Consider the following 16,560-nt stretch of genomic DNA (forward strand, 5'->3'; position numbering starts at 1 on the left):
CTCGTTAAAGGATTTAGAGTGTACTCATTTCAATTACGGGGCCTCAAAAGAGTCCCGTATTGTTATTTTTCGTCACTACCTCCCCGTGCCGGGAGTGGGTAATTTGCGCGCCTGCTGCCTTCCTTGGATGTGGTAGCCGTTTCTCAGGCTCCCTCTCCGGAATCGAACCCTGATTCTCCGTTACCCGTAACAACCATGGTAAGCAAGTAACCTACCATCGAAAGTTGATAAGGCAGACACTTGAAAGAAACGTCGCCGGCTCGTGGCCATGCGATCAGCACAAAGTTATCCCCAGACAACGCTCCGACAACCTGAGGTTGTCCTGAGGATGACCTACACCGTACGAAAGTATGACCTGAGGAAGCCCTCAAATGAACCTCAAGTGGTCCTAAACCAGTCCGTTTGTCCGGCCTCAGATCGTCCTCAGGGCATCCAGAAAAGAGCACATTATGATGAGTCTAGTACTTTTTGAGGACGAAGCATACAAGACCTAGGCACTCATCAGACCTTACGAAAAGTTGCTCTAATTCTTCTTTTGGAGCGCTGAAATGACAACTGATCAATCAAAAGTGCCTGAACATGCACACTCTTTAAAGCACTGCCTGTGAGGTTTCAGTAACAATTTCTTCAAGTATAGCAATAAAAACAGCAATGCACAGAAAACATGTTTATTTTCAGGAATGAAACTTGGCAGTTTTCACTAGATGAGACTTCTTGCCCTGTGCCTTCAGAGGTCTTCATCCGATGGGCTTGACAACGCGACACTTTGAAGACATTCTGTAGTAATAGAAAGCAGCATATCTTGAAGCACAAGTGAATTTAGAGTATCAATAAGAATATTAAGACAATAACAGCATGCCAGATTTGAAAGCATAAAATGAAAATTATATTACCATAATGTGCAGGTACGAACTAGCCATTATATAATGGTGAAAATGATTTATATAGTTCATGCTTGCATACACATCAAAATTCGAGTAAGGCAAGAAAATTATTTAAACTATAACAGCAAAAGTATCATATGTTATGATAGCTTCAACAGCACAGATAATAAAACTCACCCTCATGGTGAGTGCGAGAAGTTCTTAAGCGCTGCTTCTGGAGCTTTTCCCCAGCATGCCGAAGCCACACTTTAATCACACACTCGATGTCATTTTTTTTTGTTTCCGGAAAATTTCGCCTCACGGCCTCTGAAAAAGTACAAAGTTCATAAAACAGGAATTACACAAACATAATACATTAATATAATGCTACATAGGTTGTTTGAAGAAGTACCTCTAGTCAGCATGATCGACATTTTGATAGGTGGGCACATCATCATTAAAGGTCCTTGCCATCCTTCCCCATGTTAATTTCAAGAGTACTGACATTGACACTATGTGTTGCATTACAAGAAGAACACCACGAAGAAGACATCATTGTAACTTTTTTGAAACCTAGCATGCAAAGAATGATGAGGCGCCTTTGACGAAAATACGTCCATGTATGAAAATGTTGACCAGCTTGTCTTAGGTACTTATTCCTGTTTAGAGATCCTCAGTGATCACTATGAGCTTCCATCTGTTAGTTTTCATCTGTACATAAGATTTCCACTACAGTTAAGAATGCCTAGTAGTGCTACCTGATAATAACTTCTGCAAGTAGTGAATGCTTGCGTATGTGTGCCATGCAAGTATACTAGTGTGCTTGAAGAAGCTGCAGGGTTTCTTACTGACAACAGATATTTCATGCTAAAAATTTTCCACGTTTAAGCACATAATTTTAATTAGCAAGCATCCTAAAAAATTTAATGCTTTCATGAAAAGATTGTTCTTTTGCTATTGACTTCAAATGAAAGATAATGTGGATAACAGACTTAGAAATGTCTGTACTCAAACACGGCTCTTGCAGCACATGGTGTTGTGAAACAAATTACTCACTGCAAATGACATCTGTGACACCTAGATCCACAAACTTCCTTTTGCCTTTTTGGCCTGCCCAGCTGAACTGCACAGCAACCTCAAGGCTTAGCAGAAGCTCCAGCATCCTCCTGGCTGCTGCCCCAAAAGTTGAGCCACCAAGGCCAGCAAGCTGCTGTATCTGTACAGTTTTGAGGTCATTATTTTTTTTAGAAGAGTAGCTTAATGCAGTGACTAGAAAAAAAAATTATAGAAAAATATAATGAATGACGTACAAGCTTTAGCTTAATGTTGCCATCAGCAGCAAGTCTCCCCTCAAGACTTAGAAATTGGTCAATATCCTTGACCGGTGTCAAAACCACATCATCATTTGTCTCATCTTGAAGCCTCACTGTTGTGTTGAAAAGGTGCTGCTGCATGGCATCAACCTGTCGTCCCAGCTGCTCTAGCCTCATCAGGATAGTTTGCGAAATTCGCATGAGTTGACGCACGTATTCTGTAAAGACGTGTTCATGAAGTAATAGCGCTGAATTGCAACATATAAAATGGCAAAAGCTGAGATAACATTGAAAATGAGAAGTGCTACTAAACACAGCAAAACAAGCACACAGTTGTTTATGGCTTCTCTGCACATTATTGTCGGTTTTAGAAATTTGTGCCTACATGGCTTCAGTTATTTTGTTAGCATGCTCAGTGATGCCTTTTTAGGACCTGAATACGCATGCAGAGTTGACACTGAGATGAAGCACCTTCATTGCGTGCTGTGATTCAGTGTACCCATATATTTACAACCTAGTTTTCAACAAAAACTTGGAATAAGTTCAGAAAAATTGTTGAAAGTTAGGTTATTAAGTGAATTTGTGAAAAATAGAATAAGCAGAAACAGATACTTTAATGTTTTAAGCACTGAAACAATGTGTGACCAGACCATACATATAACAGTTGCCATAGTTTTTGCAGCAAAGTGATGCCACTATCACTTTCCCAACGAAAGCAAAAAAAAAATGTTTAAAATATAACTCTTCATTTATGGGGTAAAAGCGTGCTCATCGCCATCAAAGTGACACACAGTCCTCATTTCCACTGTGATCAAGAGGCATGTTCTCTACACTAAATAGGCGACAACAGTTGTTTATGAATTAAAAGTATTAATTGTGGCACCTTCGCTTCAATTTTTCTGAGACATCAGGTATTTACACTTGATAAAGCAACTACAGTTAGTACATTGTTCCGAAATTGCAAATAAGCAATTATGCTGCTTATGTCAAGAGCTTGTTCATGACACCCAAGCACACAAGGTGCATGTAATCTAATGGTATATCTTTCACTAGGTCAAAAGGAAGTTCCTCAAGAATACTTTCGCCTGTGTGATGCTCCTCCTGGACTTTTAAGCGAAAGCTGTCATCTGTTCGCTTGCGAGCATTGACGTTTGGGAAGCACACCCTGCCCTCACAGTAGACACCTTTTACGTCACATTTGGTGCAGCTGTAATAGCCTGTGTGGCTTCTGACATATAATACAAATGCCTTTGCTGGTGCATCACATATGAGGGCATACAAGCTAACAGGAATTGCAGTTTCTCCAATGGTAATCCCTGTTGTGATAGCAGCATTTATGTCACAAACAAATGGTCGCAAAAAATCATTCGCGTTGTTGGGCTTGCTGCTTCCGAAAAAAACACCCACTATAAATGGTGCTTTGTCCTCCAAATTACTTATGCGTCCCAGTATGCACCAAAATTGGCCCCGTGAACTTTTTGAAACCGGCAGACCGTCAATGTTGAAGCTAAGCTTCAAAATTCTTGGTAGTTCTGCACAATCTTGCAGCACTCGCTGTAGGCCTGCACTGAGGCCGAAATGATGGTATTTCCCGCCGGCCAGCTGCAACACTTCCAGGCACTTCTTGGGCGTCTGTAACAATGCCCTTGCAGTTGAAGGGAGCGCGCTGAAGCATTCGTGGGACTGTAGTACTCTCAAGAGCGATGTAACTGAAGTGTGCGATGCGCGAGATTGTAAGGCCCAAATCAAAACGTGTCCTTGGGGCACATCCGTTTCTGGAACGATCGAGGAGTGTGCCGAAGGCCGTTCTCTGTCATGAACACAAAGGCGACGATGGCCGTCTTCGAGGTCGACCGCACAAGCCTCGGAGGGCAAGTCGCTCTCTCTTTCGGCGTTGCGGGAATCTCGGTCAACGTACCGCGTGTCATTTATGACATCGGCCTCACTGTCAATAAGCTGAAAACTAGCATTGACGCGCCGATTAATTTCACGCCGAAATTTGCGATCCGCGCTCTCAGCCATCTTGAACAGCACAGAGCACAGTAGAATGGTGGCTAGACCAAAGAACACCCACCACCAGAACACGTTGTTAGGCTAGTCAGTTGGTTTGTACATACATACATGAATAAGCAGTAAAGATATACAGCGCGAGGCTGAAAATCAACTGTCCTCTCTTTTTTTATTTATTTACCTTTGCGGCTTACAACTTCAATATGAAAATTTAACAGAAGACACTCACCTGGCATGCTTACGATTCTTTGAGGGCTTCTGCGAGAAGCTTCCTCTATGGCGAGAAGTGTTGTATTGGAATGTTGACTCGACCAATGACTCGACTTGACTTACTGCAGGCCCATAATGATGATGATGATAGTTGCGTCACTTTAAAATGGGTAAACAGTGTCGTAGACATCCAGATTTAAAAGCACCTTGACTGCGCATGGTGACCGCATTAAGGTACTGCTTTTTTTTTGTTAGCACCACCACAACTTCAGTCGCCCATTCGTTTTCCCACAGCGTTCTAGTTCCAATGCTGCTCTATTCACGATAACCTAGGCCAGCCCAGTCGTCAGCATGGTCAGTTGTCGTCTGCTCGATGGGACCGTGCGGCATTGCAACACTGGACACTCGAGAATAACGTGCTCGCTATTCACAGTTTTCACGCCTGCATTCATTTTGGAGCCGACACCGTTTATACTCGCACCAAACTTGGTCTGCCGCACGTGCGTTCATTGGGGAAACGGGTCAGACCACAGTCAGTGCGATATAATTCCGTATGCACGTCGGCGGTAGATCACGACCAACGAAAACGTGCAGGCAGAAAGTTTGGCCTACGATCACTTACAAAGTAAATAAATAAATAATAAATAAAAGAACACGTCTTTCTCGTGTTGGCTTGAAGTGCTTCCTCGTGTAACTATCTCATTTTAATGATCGAGAAGTACTTTACTATTATGACTCGAAAGTAGGCATACGAAATCCCGTGGACTTATTCGTTAACAGCCAGAAAATTAACCAAACACGAATTGCGAAAGCTGCATGCACCTACGAAACATGCATATCCTCAAAACGTCCTCGAGCAGACGATATCAGGACAATTCTTCGTCCTTAAAAAGGTCTCAAAGGGGCATTTTGGGGATAATCCTGCAAGTGTCGACTAGAGGACCAAATGAGGACGTCCTGAAACTGCCGAGGACGTTTGTACCATATGAGGACGACCTCAGGTCGTCGAGTGTTGTCTGGGTCCAGAGTCACCACACAATACGGGCCGAAACCCGATCGATCTTGGTCTAATAAAAGCACCCGTTACCCAAAGGGCTCCAGGCTCACTGCATGTATTAGCTCTAGAATTGCCACAGTTATCCAAGTAGGAAGAAACGATCTAAGGAACCATAACTGATTTAATGAGCCATTCGCGGTTTCGCCTTATTTCGGCATGTACTTAGACATGCATGGCTTAATCTTTGAGACAAGCATATGATTACTGGCAGGATCAACCAGGTAATCGTTCGACTGCGCGTCCGTCCTCGCCTTCGGCGGGCCGGACGCAGTCTGTGTGCGGCGGAGGCCACCTTCAGGCGCCCCAACACGCTTATTTTGCACTCCGAGATGACGGCGTTCGAGCTCGCTACGGCACAACCTTCCCGAAAGACGAGTGGGAGCCGTGCGGCAAGAAGCACGTTCATGCTCGCTCTTTTTCGTTGCATCGACTCGGTCGCGCCGTGCGGGTTGCCCAAGCCCGCTGCACTGTCGGTGGACCGGCCGGAACTAGCAACGGAGCCGAGACCGCAAAGCCGCCAGACGACGGGTCACGCCCGCGTCTTCGGCGCTTTCGCATCTGAATCGCCCGAGGACGACACGGAACACACCTCGATATCGTGGTAAAACGGCACCGTCCGACAACCAGCCCCTAACGCATCAAGCGGATGAGGCTGCAGACGACTGCCGTGGATTCCCCTGGAGCAGACCCGAGGACACGCTTGACGAGGCCGAAGCCCGCCGCATATCAGACACCCGGTCGCTTTCGCGTACGCCGCTCACGAGAACCCCCACATAATAGCAGCGATAAGTACCCAGACCTCCTTGGGCACTAATACGAGCGTACTCGAGAAAATTTCACCGCGGGTGTGCCCCGAAACGTGTGGCACGTTGAGCGTGCCACAAGTCTACGTCGCTCTCAAACCCGCCGAGGTCGTAGAATTTGCGACCCTACTCACGAAATTGCCACCGAGGATACGGCCGCAAACGTACCGCACCTTGGGTAGGCCACGAGTTTGTGCAACACTACGCTGACGGCACAGCACCGAGGTCGTGCGCGCACGCACGGGAAAATTCCGCCGCGGTTTCTGCCGAAAACGTGAGGCACCACGACTCTCCGCAAGTTCGCGTCGACTGCGAAAGACCGAAGTCGTGAACGACGTGTCCGCTACTCGCCGCCGACACGCTGGACACCAAACGTACAACGAATCGACGGCGTCGTAGAGGCCCACGACGCGGTTTTCCTTAACGACGTCTCGGCGTGGCACCGACAGGTTAGAACGGCCGACCAACGTTCCCTGTCCGCCGTTCGGCTCAGTCGAAGGGCTCGGCGACTTCGGCAACGCTGCGAAGCCGCACGGTGACGCACGCCATGTCCCCATTTTTTTTTTTCTTTCTGCGTCTGCCGGGGTGCCCCTATAATAGCAGCGATAAGCACCCAGACCGCCGTGGGTCGCTCGCCCCGGCTGACGTGGTTTTTCGTACTCCTGCGGCGGTCGCCGTCAAGCACGTCCAAATACGCTACTTTCGTGGGCGCATTCACGCTCTTTCGCTTCGCCGGAGTGCCAGCACTCACTCTGCCAAAAACGGCGAACATCCGAGCGGCGGTTCCCACTTTTGCGTCGGCGTCGCAAACCCCGCCCCGGCAGACGAGGTTTGCCGTACTCGTGCGACGGTGGCCGGCGGGCACGTCGAAAGACGCCGATATCGTGCGCGAATTGGCGCACCTTGGCTTCACAGGAGTGCCGCCACTGACTCCTCCAAAAACGGCGAAGATCCGAGCGGCGCTTCCCACTTTCGCATCGGCGTCCCGAACTCCGCCCCGGCTGACGCGGTTTACCGTACTCGTGCGACGGTCGCCGGCGAGCACGTGGAAAGACGCCGATATCGTGCCCGAATCGGCTCCGTTCGGCTTCGCCGGAGTGCCAGCACTGGCTCGGCGAAAGACGACGAACATCCGAGCGACGGTTCTCACTATTGCGTACGCGTCGCAAACCCCGCCCCGGCAGACGCACTTTGCCGTACTCGTGCGACGGTCGCCGGCGAGCACGTAGAAAGACGCCGATATCGTGCCGGAATCGGCCCCGTTTGGCTTCGCCGGAGTGCCAGCACTCACTCGGCCACAAACGGCGAACATCCGAGCGGCGGTTCCCACTTAGCCGTCGGCGTCCCGAACTCCGCCCCGGCAGACGCGGTTGCCGAGCTCGTGCGACTAGCGACCGCGAAGCCGTCTCGCGACGCCGCTTTCGTGCGCGGCTCCCACTGCGACCTGGGTCACCCGAGGTCGACGAGCAAAAAAGAATGTCGAAAAAAAAATTTTTTTTTTTTTGCGTCTGCCGGGGTGCCCCTATAATAGCAGCGATAAGCACCCAGACCGCCATGGGTCGCTCGCCCCGGCTGACGTGGTTTTTCGTTTTCCTGCGGTGGTCGTCGTCAAGCACGTCCAAACACGCCACTTTCGTGGGCGCATTCGCGCTCTTTCGCTTCGCCGGAGTGCCAGCACTCACTCTGCCAAAAACGGCGAACATCCTAGTGGCGGTTCCCACTTTTGCGTCGGCGTCGCCAACCCCGCCCCGGCATACGCGGTTTGCCGTACTCGTGCGGCGGTGGCCGGCGGGCACGTCGAAAGACACCGATATCGTGCGCGAGTCGATGCTTCTTGGTCTCGCAGGAGGGCCGCCACTCACTCCTGCAAAAACGGCGAAGATCCGAGCGGCGCTTCCCACTTTTTCGTCGGCGTCGCAAACCTCGCCCCGGCAGACGCGCTTTGCCGTACTCGTGCGACGGTCGCCGGCGAGCACGTCGAAATACGCCGATATCGTGCCCGAATCGGCCCCGTTTCGCTTCGCCGGAGTGCCAGCACTCGCTCGGCCAAAGACGACGAACATCCGAGCGACGGTTCCCACTATTGCGTACGCGTCGCAAACCCCGCCCCGGCAGACGCGGTTTGCCGTACTCGTGCGGCGGTGGCCGGCGGGCACGTCGAAAGACGCCGATATCGTGCACGAATTGGCGCTCCTTGGCTTCACCGGAGTGCCAGCACTCACTCGGCCAAAAACGGCGAACATCCGAGCAGCGGTACCCACTTAGCCGTCGGCATCCCGAACTCCGCGCCGGCTGACGCGGTTGCCGAGCTCGTGCGACTAGCGACCGCGAACGCGTCTCGCGACGCCGCTTTCGTGCGCGGCTCCCATTGCGACCTGGGTTACCCGAGCTCGACCAGCAAAAAAGAAGGTCGAAAAAAAATTTTTTTTTTTTCTGCGTCTGCCGGGGTGCCCCTATAATAGCAGCGATAAGCACCCAGACCGCCGTGGGTCGCTCGCCCCGGCTGACGTGGTTTTTCGTACTCCTGCAGCGGTCGCCGTCAAGCACGTCCAAATACGCCACTTTCGTGGGCGCATTCGCGCTCTTTCGCGTCGCCGGAGTGCCAGCACTCACTCTGCCAAAAACGGCCAACATCCGAGCGGCGGTTCCCACTTTTGCGTCGGCGTCGTAAACCCCGCCCCGGCAGACGCGGTTTGCCCTACTCGTGCGACGGTCGCCGGCGAGCGCGTCGAAAGACGCCGATATCGTGCGCTAATTGGCGCTCCTTGGCTTCTCCGGAGTGCCGCCACTCACTCCTCCAAAAACGGCGAAGATCCGAGCGGCGTTCTCCACTTTCGCATCGGCGTCCCGAACTCCGCCCGGGCTGACGCGGTTTACCGTACTCGTGCGACGGTCGCCGGCGGGCACGTCGAAAGACGCCGATATCGTGCCGTAATCGGCCCCGTTTGGCTTCGCCCGAGTGCCAGCACTCACTCGGCCAAAAACGGCGAACATCCGAGCAGCGTTTCCCACTTTCGCATCGGCGTCCCGAAGCCCGCCCCGGCAGACGCGGTTTGCCCTACTCGAGCGACGGTCGCCGGCGATCACGTCGAAAGGCGCCGAATTCGTGCACGAATCGATGCTTCTTGGTCTCGCAGGAGGGCCGCCACTCACTCCTGCAAAAACGGCGAAGATCCGAGTTGCGCTTCCCACTTTTTCGTCGGCGTCCCGAACTACGCCCCGGCTGACGCGGTTTACCGTACTCGTGCGACGGTCGCCGGCGGTCACTTCAAAATACGCCGATTTCGTGGGCGCATTCACGCTGTTTCGCTTCCCCGGAGTGCCAACACTCACTCTGCCGAAAGCGGCGATCATCCGAGCGGCGGTTCCCACTTTTGCGTCGGCTTCGCAAACGGCGCCCCGGCAGACGCGCTCGTGCGACGTACTCGTGCGACGGTCGCCGGCGAGCACGTCGAAAGACGCCGATATCGTGCTCGAATCGACCCCGTTTCGCTTCGCCGGAGTGCTGCCAGTCACGGCGCAGAAAACGGCGAACAAGTGTTTTTTTTTTTTTCCTAGAATTTGTGTTATAGAAGGCACATTTGATATCGGACGATAATTTTCAACTTTATCACGCGCACCGATTTTCGTGTAGAGGTTTGCAAATTTATGGGAATTTCTCCACTTGGAATAATGCGATTTAGTAGTACTACGAGAACTTCATGGATGTACTCAAGGGTACGGGGCAAGTCAGTTACGTCAACACCTGCAGATTATTTACACTTCAAACTGAAAATTGTTGGTTGTGAGTCCTCGTGTGATATTAAAGGCCGATTCGCTAACACATAGAACAAAGAAAGAAAGGAAGAAAAAACGCCCGCGCTCGCTCAAGAAACCTGGGTTCGCAACAAGTGGCAACAACAAGCAACCGAGCGAGTGCGCCAAAACCCGTGGCGGCCGAACAAACGCGAAGTCCCAACCGCGTCAGCCGGGGCGGCACGGGACAGGAAAAATCACTTCAGCCGGGGCGGCGGGGCACCGAATAAACCTCGTCACCTCGTCGCAGGATAAAAGAGGAAACAAAAAGTCTAAACAGCGTCTGCTGGAGCGAATGCGTAATAAAACAACAACAACAACAAAAAAAAAACACCCGCGCTCAAGAAGTCTGCAATCACCACAAAAGGCGACTGTGACCGAGCAGCGTCAGCCGGGGCCGTGCGGAAACGGAAAAACCGCGACTACCGGGGCGTCGAGGCACCGAAAAATCCACTTCAGCCGCGGCGAAAAAAAAACAAAAAGAAAGACGGAGGGGGGGGGGGGGGGAACCACGTCTGCCGGGGCGAAGGAAAAAAAAAACGCGTCTGCCGGGGCGAGCCCGGGTGCGGCACCACCGGGAAAACTGTGGCAAACAGACATGGCGATCGAGTGAGTGGGCCGCCAGCCAGGCTCAGCCAAAAAGTGCAAAGTCCGAACTGCGTCAGCCGGGGCGGCAAAAACCGCGTCAGCCGGGGCGGCGCAAAAAACCGCGTCTGCCGGGGCGGCACGAAACCGCGTCAGCCGGGGCGGCGCGAAAACTGCGTCAGCCGGGGCGAAAGAAAAAAAAAAAAACGCGTCTGCCGGGGCAAGCCCGGGTGCGGCACCACCGGGAAAACTGTGGCAAACAGACATGGCGATCGAGTGAGTGGGCCGCCAGCCAGGCACAGCCGAAAAGTGCAAAGTCCGAACCGTGTCAGCCGGGGCGGCAAAAACCGCGTCAGCCGGGGCGGCGCGAAAACCGCGTCTGCCGGGGCGGCGCGAAAACTGCGTCAGCCGGGGCGAGCCCGGGTGCGGCACCACCGGGAAAACTGTGGCTAACAGACATGGCGATCGAGTGAGTGGGCCACCAGCCAGGCTCAGCCGAAAAGTGCTAAGTCCGAACTGCGTCAGCCGGGGCGGCAAAAACCGCGTCAGCCGGGGCGGCAAAAACCGCGTCAGCCGGGGCGGCGCAAAAACCGCGTCTGCCGGGGCGGCACGAAACCGCGTCAGCCGGGGCGGCGCGAAAACTGCGTCAGCCGGGGCGAGCCCGGGTGCGGCACCACCGGGAAAACTGTGGCAAACAGACATGGCGATCGAGTGAGTGGGCCGCCAGCCAGGCTCAGCCAAAAAGTGCCAAGTCCGAACTGCGTCAGCCGGGGCGGCAAAAAACCGCGTCAGCCGGGGCGGCGCAAAAAACCGCGTCTGCCGGGGCGGCGCGAAAACCGCGTCTGCCGGGGCGGCGCGAAAACTGCGTCAGCCGGGGCGAAAGAAAAAAAAAACGCGTCTGCCGGGGCGAGCCCGGGTGCGGCACCACCGGGAAAACTGTGGCAAACAGACATGGCGATCGAGTGAGTGGGCCGCCAGCCAGGCACAGCCGAAAAGTGCCAAGTCCGAACTGCGTCTGCCGGGGCGGCACGAAACCGCGTCAGCCGGGGCGGCGCGAAAACTGCGTCAGCCGGGGCGAAAGAAAAAAAAAAACGCGTCTGCCGGGGCGAGCCCGGGTGCGGCACCACCGGGAAAACTGTGGCAAACAGACATGGCGATCGAGTGAGTGGGCCGCCAGCCAGGCTCAGCCAAAAAGTGCAAAGTCCGAACTGCGTCAGCCGGGGCGGCAAAAACCGCGTCAGCCGGGGCGGCGCAAAAAACCGCGTCTGCCGGGGCGGCACGAAACCGCGTCAGCCGGGGCGGCGCGAAAACTGCGTCAGCCGGGGCGAAAGAAAAAAAAAAAACGCGTCTGCCGGGGCAAGCCCGGGTGCGGCACCACCGGGAAAACTGTGGCAAACAGACATGGCGATCGAGTGAGTGGGCCGCCAGCCAGGCACAGCCGAAAAGTGCAAAGTCCGAACCGTGTCAGCCGGGGCGACGCAAAAACCGCGTCAGCCGGGGCGGCGCAAAAACCGCGTCAGCCGGGGCGGCACGAAACCGCGTCAGCCGGGGCGGCGCGAAAACTGCGTCAGCCGGGGCGGCGCGAAAACCTCGTCAGCCGGGGCGAGCGAAAAGGGGGGGGGGGGAACCACGTCTGCCGGGGCGAAAGAAAAAAAAAACGCGTCTGCCGGGGCGAGCCCGGGTGCGGCACCACCGGGAAGACTGTGGCAAACAGACATGGCGATCGAGTGAGTGGGCCGCCAGCCAGGCTCAGCCCAAAAAGTGCTAAGTCCGAACTGCGTCAGCCGGGGCGGCAAAAACCGCGTCAGCCGGGGCGGCGCGAAAACCGCGTCTGCCGGGGCGGCGCGAAAACTGCGTCAGCCGGGGCGAGCCCGGGTGCGGCACCACCGGGAAAACTGTGGCTAACAGACATGGCGATCGAGTGAGTGGGCCACCAGCCAGGCTCAGCCAAAAAGTGCTAAGTCCGAACTGCGTCAGCCGGGGCGGCAAAAACCGCGTCAGCCGGGGCGGCAAAAACCGCGTCAGCCGGGGCGGCGCAAAAACCGCGTCTGCCGGGGCGGCACGAAACCGCGTCAGCCGGGGCGGCGCGAAAACTGCGTCAGCCGGGGCGAGCCCGGGTGCGGCACCACCGGGAAAACTGTGGCAAACAGACATGGCGATCGAGTGAGTGGGCCGCCAGCCAGGCTCAGCCAAAAAGTGCCAAGTCCGAACTGCGTCAGCCGGGGCGGCAAAAAACCGCGTCAGCCGGGGCGGCGCAAAAAACCGCGTCTGCCGGGGCGGCGCGAAACCGCGTCAGCCGGGGCGGCGCGAAAACTGCGTCAGCCGGGGCGGCGCGAAAACCTCGTCAGCCGGGGCGAGCGAAAAGGGGGGGGGGGAACCACGTCTGCCGGGGCGAAAGAAAAAAAAAACGCGTCTGCCGGGGCGAGCCCGGGTGCGGCACCACCGGGAAGACTGTGGCAAACAGACATGGCGATCGAGTGAGTGGGCCGCCAGCCAGGCTCAGCCCAAAAAGTGCTAAGTCCGAACTGCGTCAGCCGGGGCGGCAAAAACCGCGTCAGCCGGGGCGGCGCGAAAACCGCGTCTGCCGGGGCGGCGCGAAAACTGCGTCAGCCGGGGCGAGCCCGGGTGCGGCACCACCGGGAAAACTGTGGCTAACAGACATGGCGATCGAGTGAGTGGGCCACCAGCCAGGCTCAGCCAAAAAGTGCCAAGTCCGAACTGCGTCAGCCGGGGCGGCAAAAACCGCGTCAGCCGGGGCGGCAAAAACCGCGTCAGCCGGGGCGGCGCAAAAACCGCGTCTGCCGGGGCGGCACGAAACCGCGTCAGCCGGGGCGGCGCGAAAACTGCGTCAGCCGGGGCGAGCCCGGGTGCGGCACCACCGGGAAAACTGTGGCAAACAGACATGGCGATCGAGTGAGTGGGCCGCCAGCCAGGCTCAGCCAAAAAGTGCCAAGTCCGAACTGCGTCAGCCGGGGCGGCAAAAAACCGCGTCAGCCGGGGCGGCGCAAAAAACCGCGTCTGCCGGGGCGGCGCGAAAACCGCGTCTGCCGGGGCGGCGCGAAAACTGCGTCAGCCGGGGCGAAAGAAAAAAAAAAACGCGTCTGCCGGGGCGAGCCCGGGTGCGGCACCACCGGGAAAACTGTGGCAAACAGACATGGCGATCGAGTGAGTGGGCCGCCAGCCAGGCACAGCCGAAAAGTGCCAAGTCCGAACTGCGTCTGCCGGGGCGGCACGAAACCGCGTCAGCCGGGGCGGCGCGAAAACTGCGTCAGCCGGGGCGAAAGAAAAAAAAAAACGCGTCTGCCGGGGCGAGCCCGGGTGCGGCACCACCGGGAAAACTGTGGCAAACAGACATGGCGATCGAGTGAGTGGGCCGCCAGCCAGGCTCAGCCAAAAAGTGCAAAGTCCGAACTGCGTCAGCCGGGGCGGCAAAAACCGCGTCAGCCGGGGCGGCGCAAAAAACCGCGTCTGCCGGGGCGGCACGAAACCGCGTCAGCCGGGGCGGCGCGAAAACTGCGTCAGCCGGGGCGAAAGAAAAAAAAAAACGCGTCTGCCGGGGCAAGCCCGGGTGCGGCACCACCGGGAAAACTGTGGCAAACAGACATGGCGATCGAGTGAGTGGGCCGCCAGCCAGGCACAGCCGAAAAGTGCAAAGTCCGAACCGTGTCAGCCGGGGCGACGCAAAAACCGCGTCAGCCGGGGCGGCGCGAAAACCGCGTCAGCCGGGGCGGCACGAAACCGCGTCAGCCGGGGCGGCGCGAAAACTGCGTCAGCCGGGGCGGCGCGAAAACCTCGTCAGCCGGGGCGAGCGAAAAGGGGGGGGGGGAACCACGTCTGCCGGGGCGAAAGAAAAAAAAACGCGTCTGCCGGGGCGAGCCCGGGTGCGGCACCACCGGGAAGACTGTGGCAAACAGACATGGCGATCGAGTGAGTGGGCCGCCAGCCAGGCTCAGCCCAAAAAGTGCTAAGTCCGAACTGCGTCAGCCGGGGCGGCAAAAACCGCGTCAGCCGGGGCGGCGCGAAAACCGCGTCTGCCGGGGCGGCGCGAAAACTGCGTCAGCCGGGGCGAGCCCGGGTGCGGCACCACCGGGAAAACTGTGGCTAACAGACATGGCGATCGAGTGAGTGGGCCACCAGCCAGGCTCAGCCAAAAAGTGCTAAGTCCGAACTGCGTCAGCCGGGGCGGCAAAAACCGCGTCAGCCGGGGCGGCGCAAAAACCGCGTCTGCCGGGGCGGCACGAAACCGCGTCAGCCGGGGCGGCGCGAAAACTGCGTCAGCCGGGGCGAGCCCGGGTGCGGCACCACCGGGAAAACTGTGGCAAACAGACATGGCGATCGAGTGAGTGGGCCGCCAGCCAGGCTCAGCCAAAAAGTGCCAAGTCCGAACTGCGTCAGCCGGGGCGGCAAAAAACCGCGTCAGCCGGGGCGGCGCAAAAAACCGCGTCTGCCGGGGCGGCGCGAAAACCGCGTCTGCCGGGGCGGCGCGAAAACTGCGTCAGCCGGGGCGAAAGAAAAAAAAAAACGCGTCTGCCGGGGCGAGCCCGGGTGCGGCACCACCGGGAAAACTGTGGCAAACAGACATGGCGATCGAGTGAGTGGGCCGCCAGCCAGGCACAGCCGAAAAGTGCCAAGTCCGAACTGCGTCTGCCGGGGCGGCCCGAAACCGCGTCAGCCGGGGCGGCGCGAAAACTGCGTCAGCCGGGGCGAAAGAAAAAAAAAAACGCGTCTGCCGGGGCGAGCCCGGGTGCGGCACCACCGGGAAAACTGTGGCAAACAGACATGGCGATCGAGTGAGTGGGCCGCCAGCCAGGCACAGCCGAAAAGTGCTAAGTCCGAACTGCGTCTGCCGGGGCGGCACGAAACCGCGTCAGCCGGGGCGGCGCGAAAACCGCGTCTGCCGGGGCGGCACGAAACCGCGTCAGCCGGGGCGGCGCGAAAACTGCGTCAGCCGGGGCGAGCCCGGGTGCAGCACCACCGGGAAAACTGTGGCAAACAGACATGGCGATCGAGTGAGTGGGCCGCCAGCCAGGCACAGCCGAAAAGTGCTAAGTCCGAACTGCGTCAGCCGGGGCGGCAAAAACCGCGTCAGCCGGGGCGGCGCAAAAACCGCGTCTGCCGGGGCGAATGCAAAAAAAAACAAAGAAAAAAGCCCGCGCTTAATCAAAAGAAAACAAAGAAAAAAGCTTGCGCTTAATCAAAAGAAAACAAACAAAAAAAGTTCGCGCTTAAGCCTGGCGGTGGAACCACCGGGGCAAACAGACCTGGCGATCGAGTGAGTGGGCCGCCAGCCGGGGTGAGCCAAAAAGTGCAAAGTCCGAACCGCGTCAGCCGGGGCGACGCAAAAACCGCGTCAGCCGGGGCGGCGCGAAAACCGCGTCAGCCGGGGCGGCGCAAAAACTGCGTCAGCCGGGGCGGCACGGAAAAACGAAAACCGCGTCAGCCGGGGCGGCACGGAAAAACGAAAACCGCGTCAGCCGGGGCGACATCAAAATGAGGAAAAAAAAAAAAACTGCCTTAGAACACCTGCGTACACTTTCATGCGTTTGGGCATATCTCTCTGTAACACGCGCGCCCCTCGTTACGCGCGGCACTCTGTTTTCTCCGACACCCATATTTCGGCGGCATGTGGCACGCGCGCCCGTCCCTACGCACGGCACACCGCAGTGCTTTCTCGATATTTTTCTTTTCCTCCAACACCGTCATCTATAGGCTTTTAGTGACCTGTTGCTCGTGGCACAAGTTCGCTAGCTCTGACACCTCTTGCATGCGCACCGTTTTTGCGCACGGTGCTATGCCGCAAAGCACGGCAGTCGCATGCGTTTCTCTCAGGCACCTCTTTTTTGACACAACGCTGTGGTGCTTAGAAACACACGCGCCGCTTTTGCGCACAGAACTCCACCGTACAGCACGGTAGTCACGTTTGT

The 16,560-nt window shown here is 56.3% G+C and overlaps 1 protein-coding gene across 1 annotated transcript; it reads right to left on the bottom strand.

Annotated features, from left to right (window-relative positions):
* Positions 1-652: 652 nt before the first annotated feature.
* On the bottom strand, positions 653-2,599 carry LOC142790731 (uncharacterized). The gene is made up of 4 exons (XM_075885354.1): positions 2,174-2,599; positions 1,920-2,079; positions 1,062-1,190; positions 653-777 (listed from the first exon to the last, which is right to left on the bottom strand). The coding sequence occupies exons 1-4, from the start codon at positions 2,375-2,377 to the stop codon at positions 728-730; spliced, it is 543 nt and encodes a 180-aa protein (XP_075741469.1). The 5' UTR covers positions 2,378-2,599; the 3' UTR covers positions 653-727.
* Between the last annotated feature and the right edge of the window lie 13,961 nt (positions 2,600-16,560).

This window comes from Rhipicephalus microplus, unplaced genomic scaffold (assembly GCF_043290135.1).
Source record: "Rhipicephalus microplus isolate Deutch F79 unplaced genomic scaffold, USDA_Rmic scaffold_124, whole genome shotgun sequence".
NCBI lineage: Eukaryota > Metazoa > Arthropoda > Arachnida > Ixodida > Ixodidae > Rhipicephalus > Rhipicephalus microplus.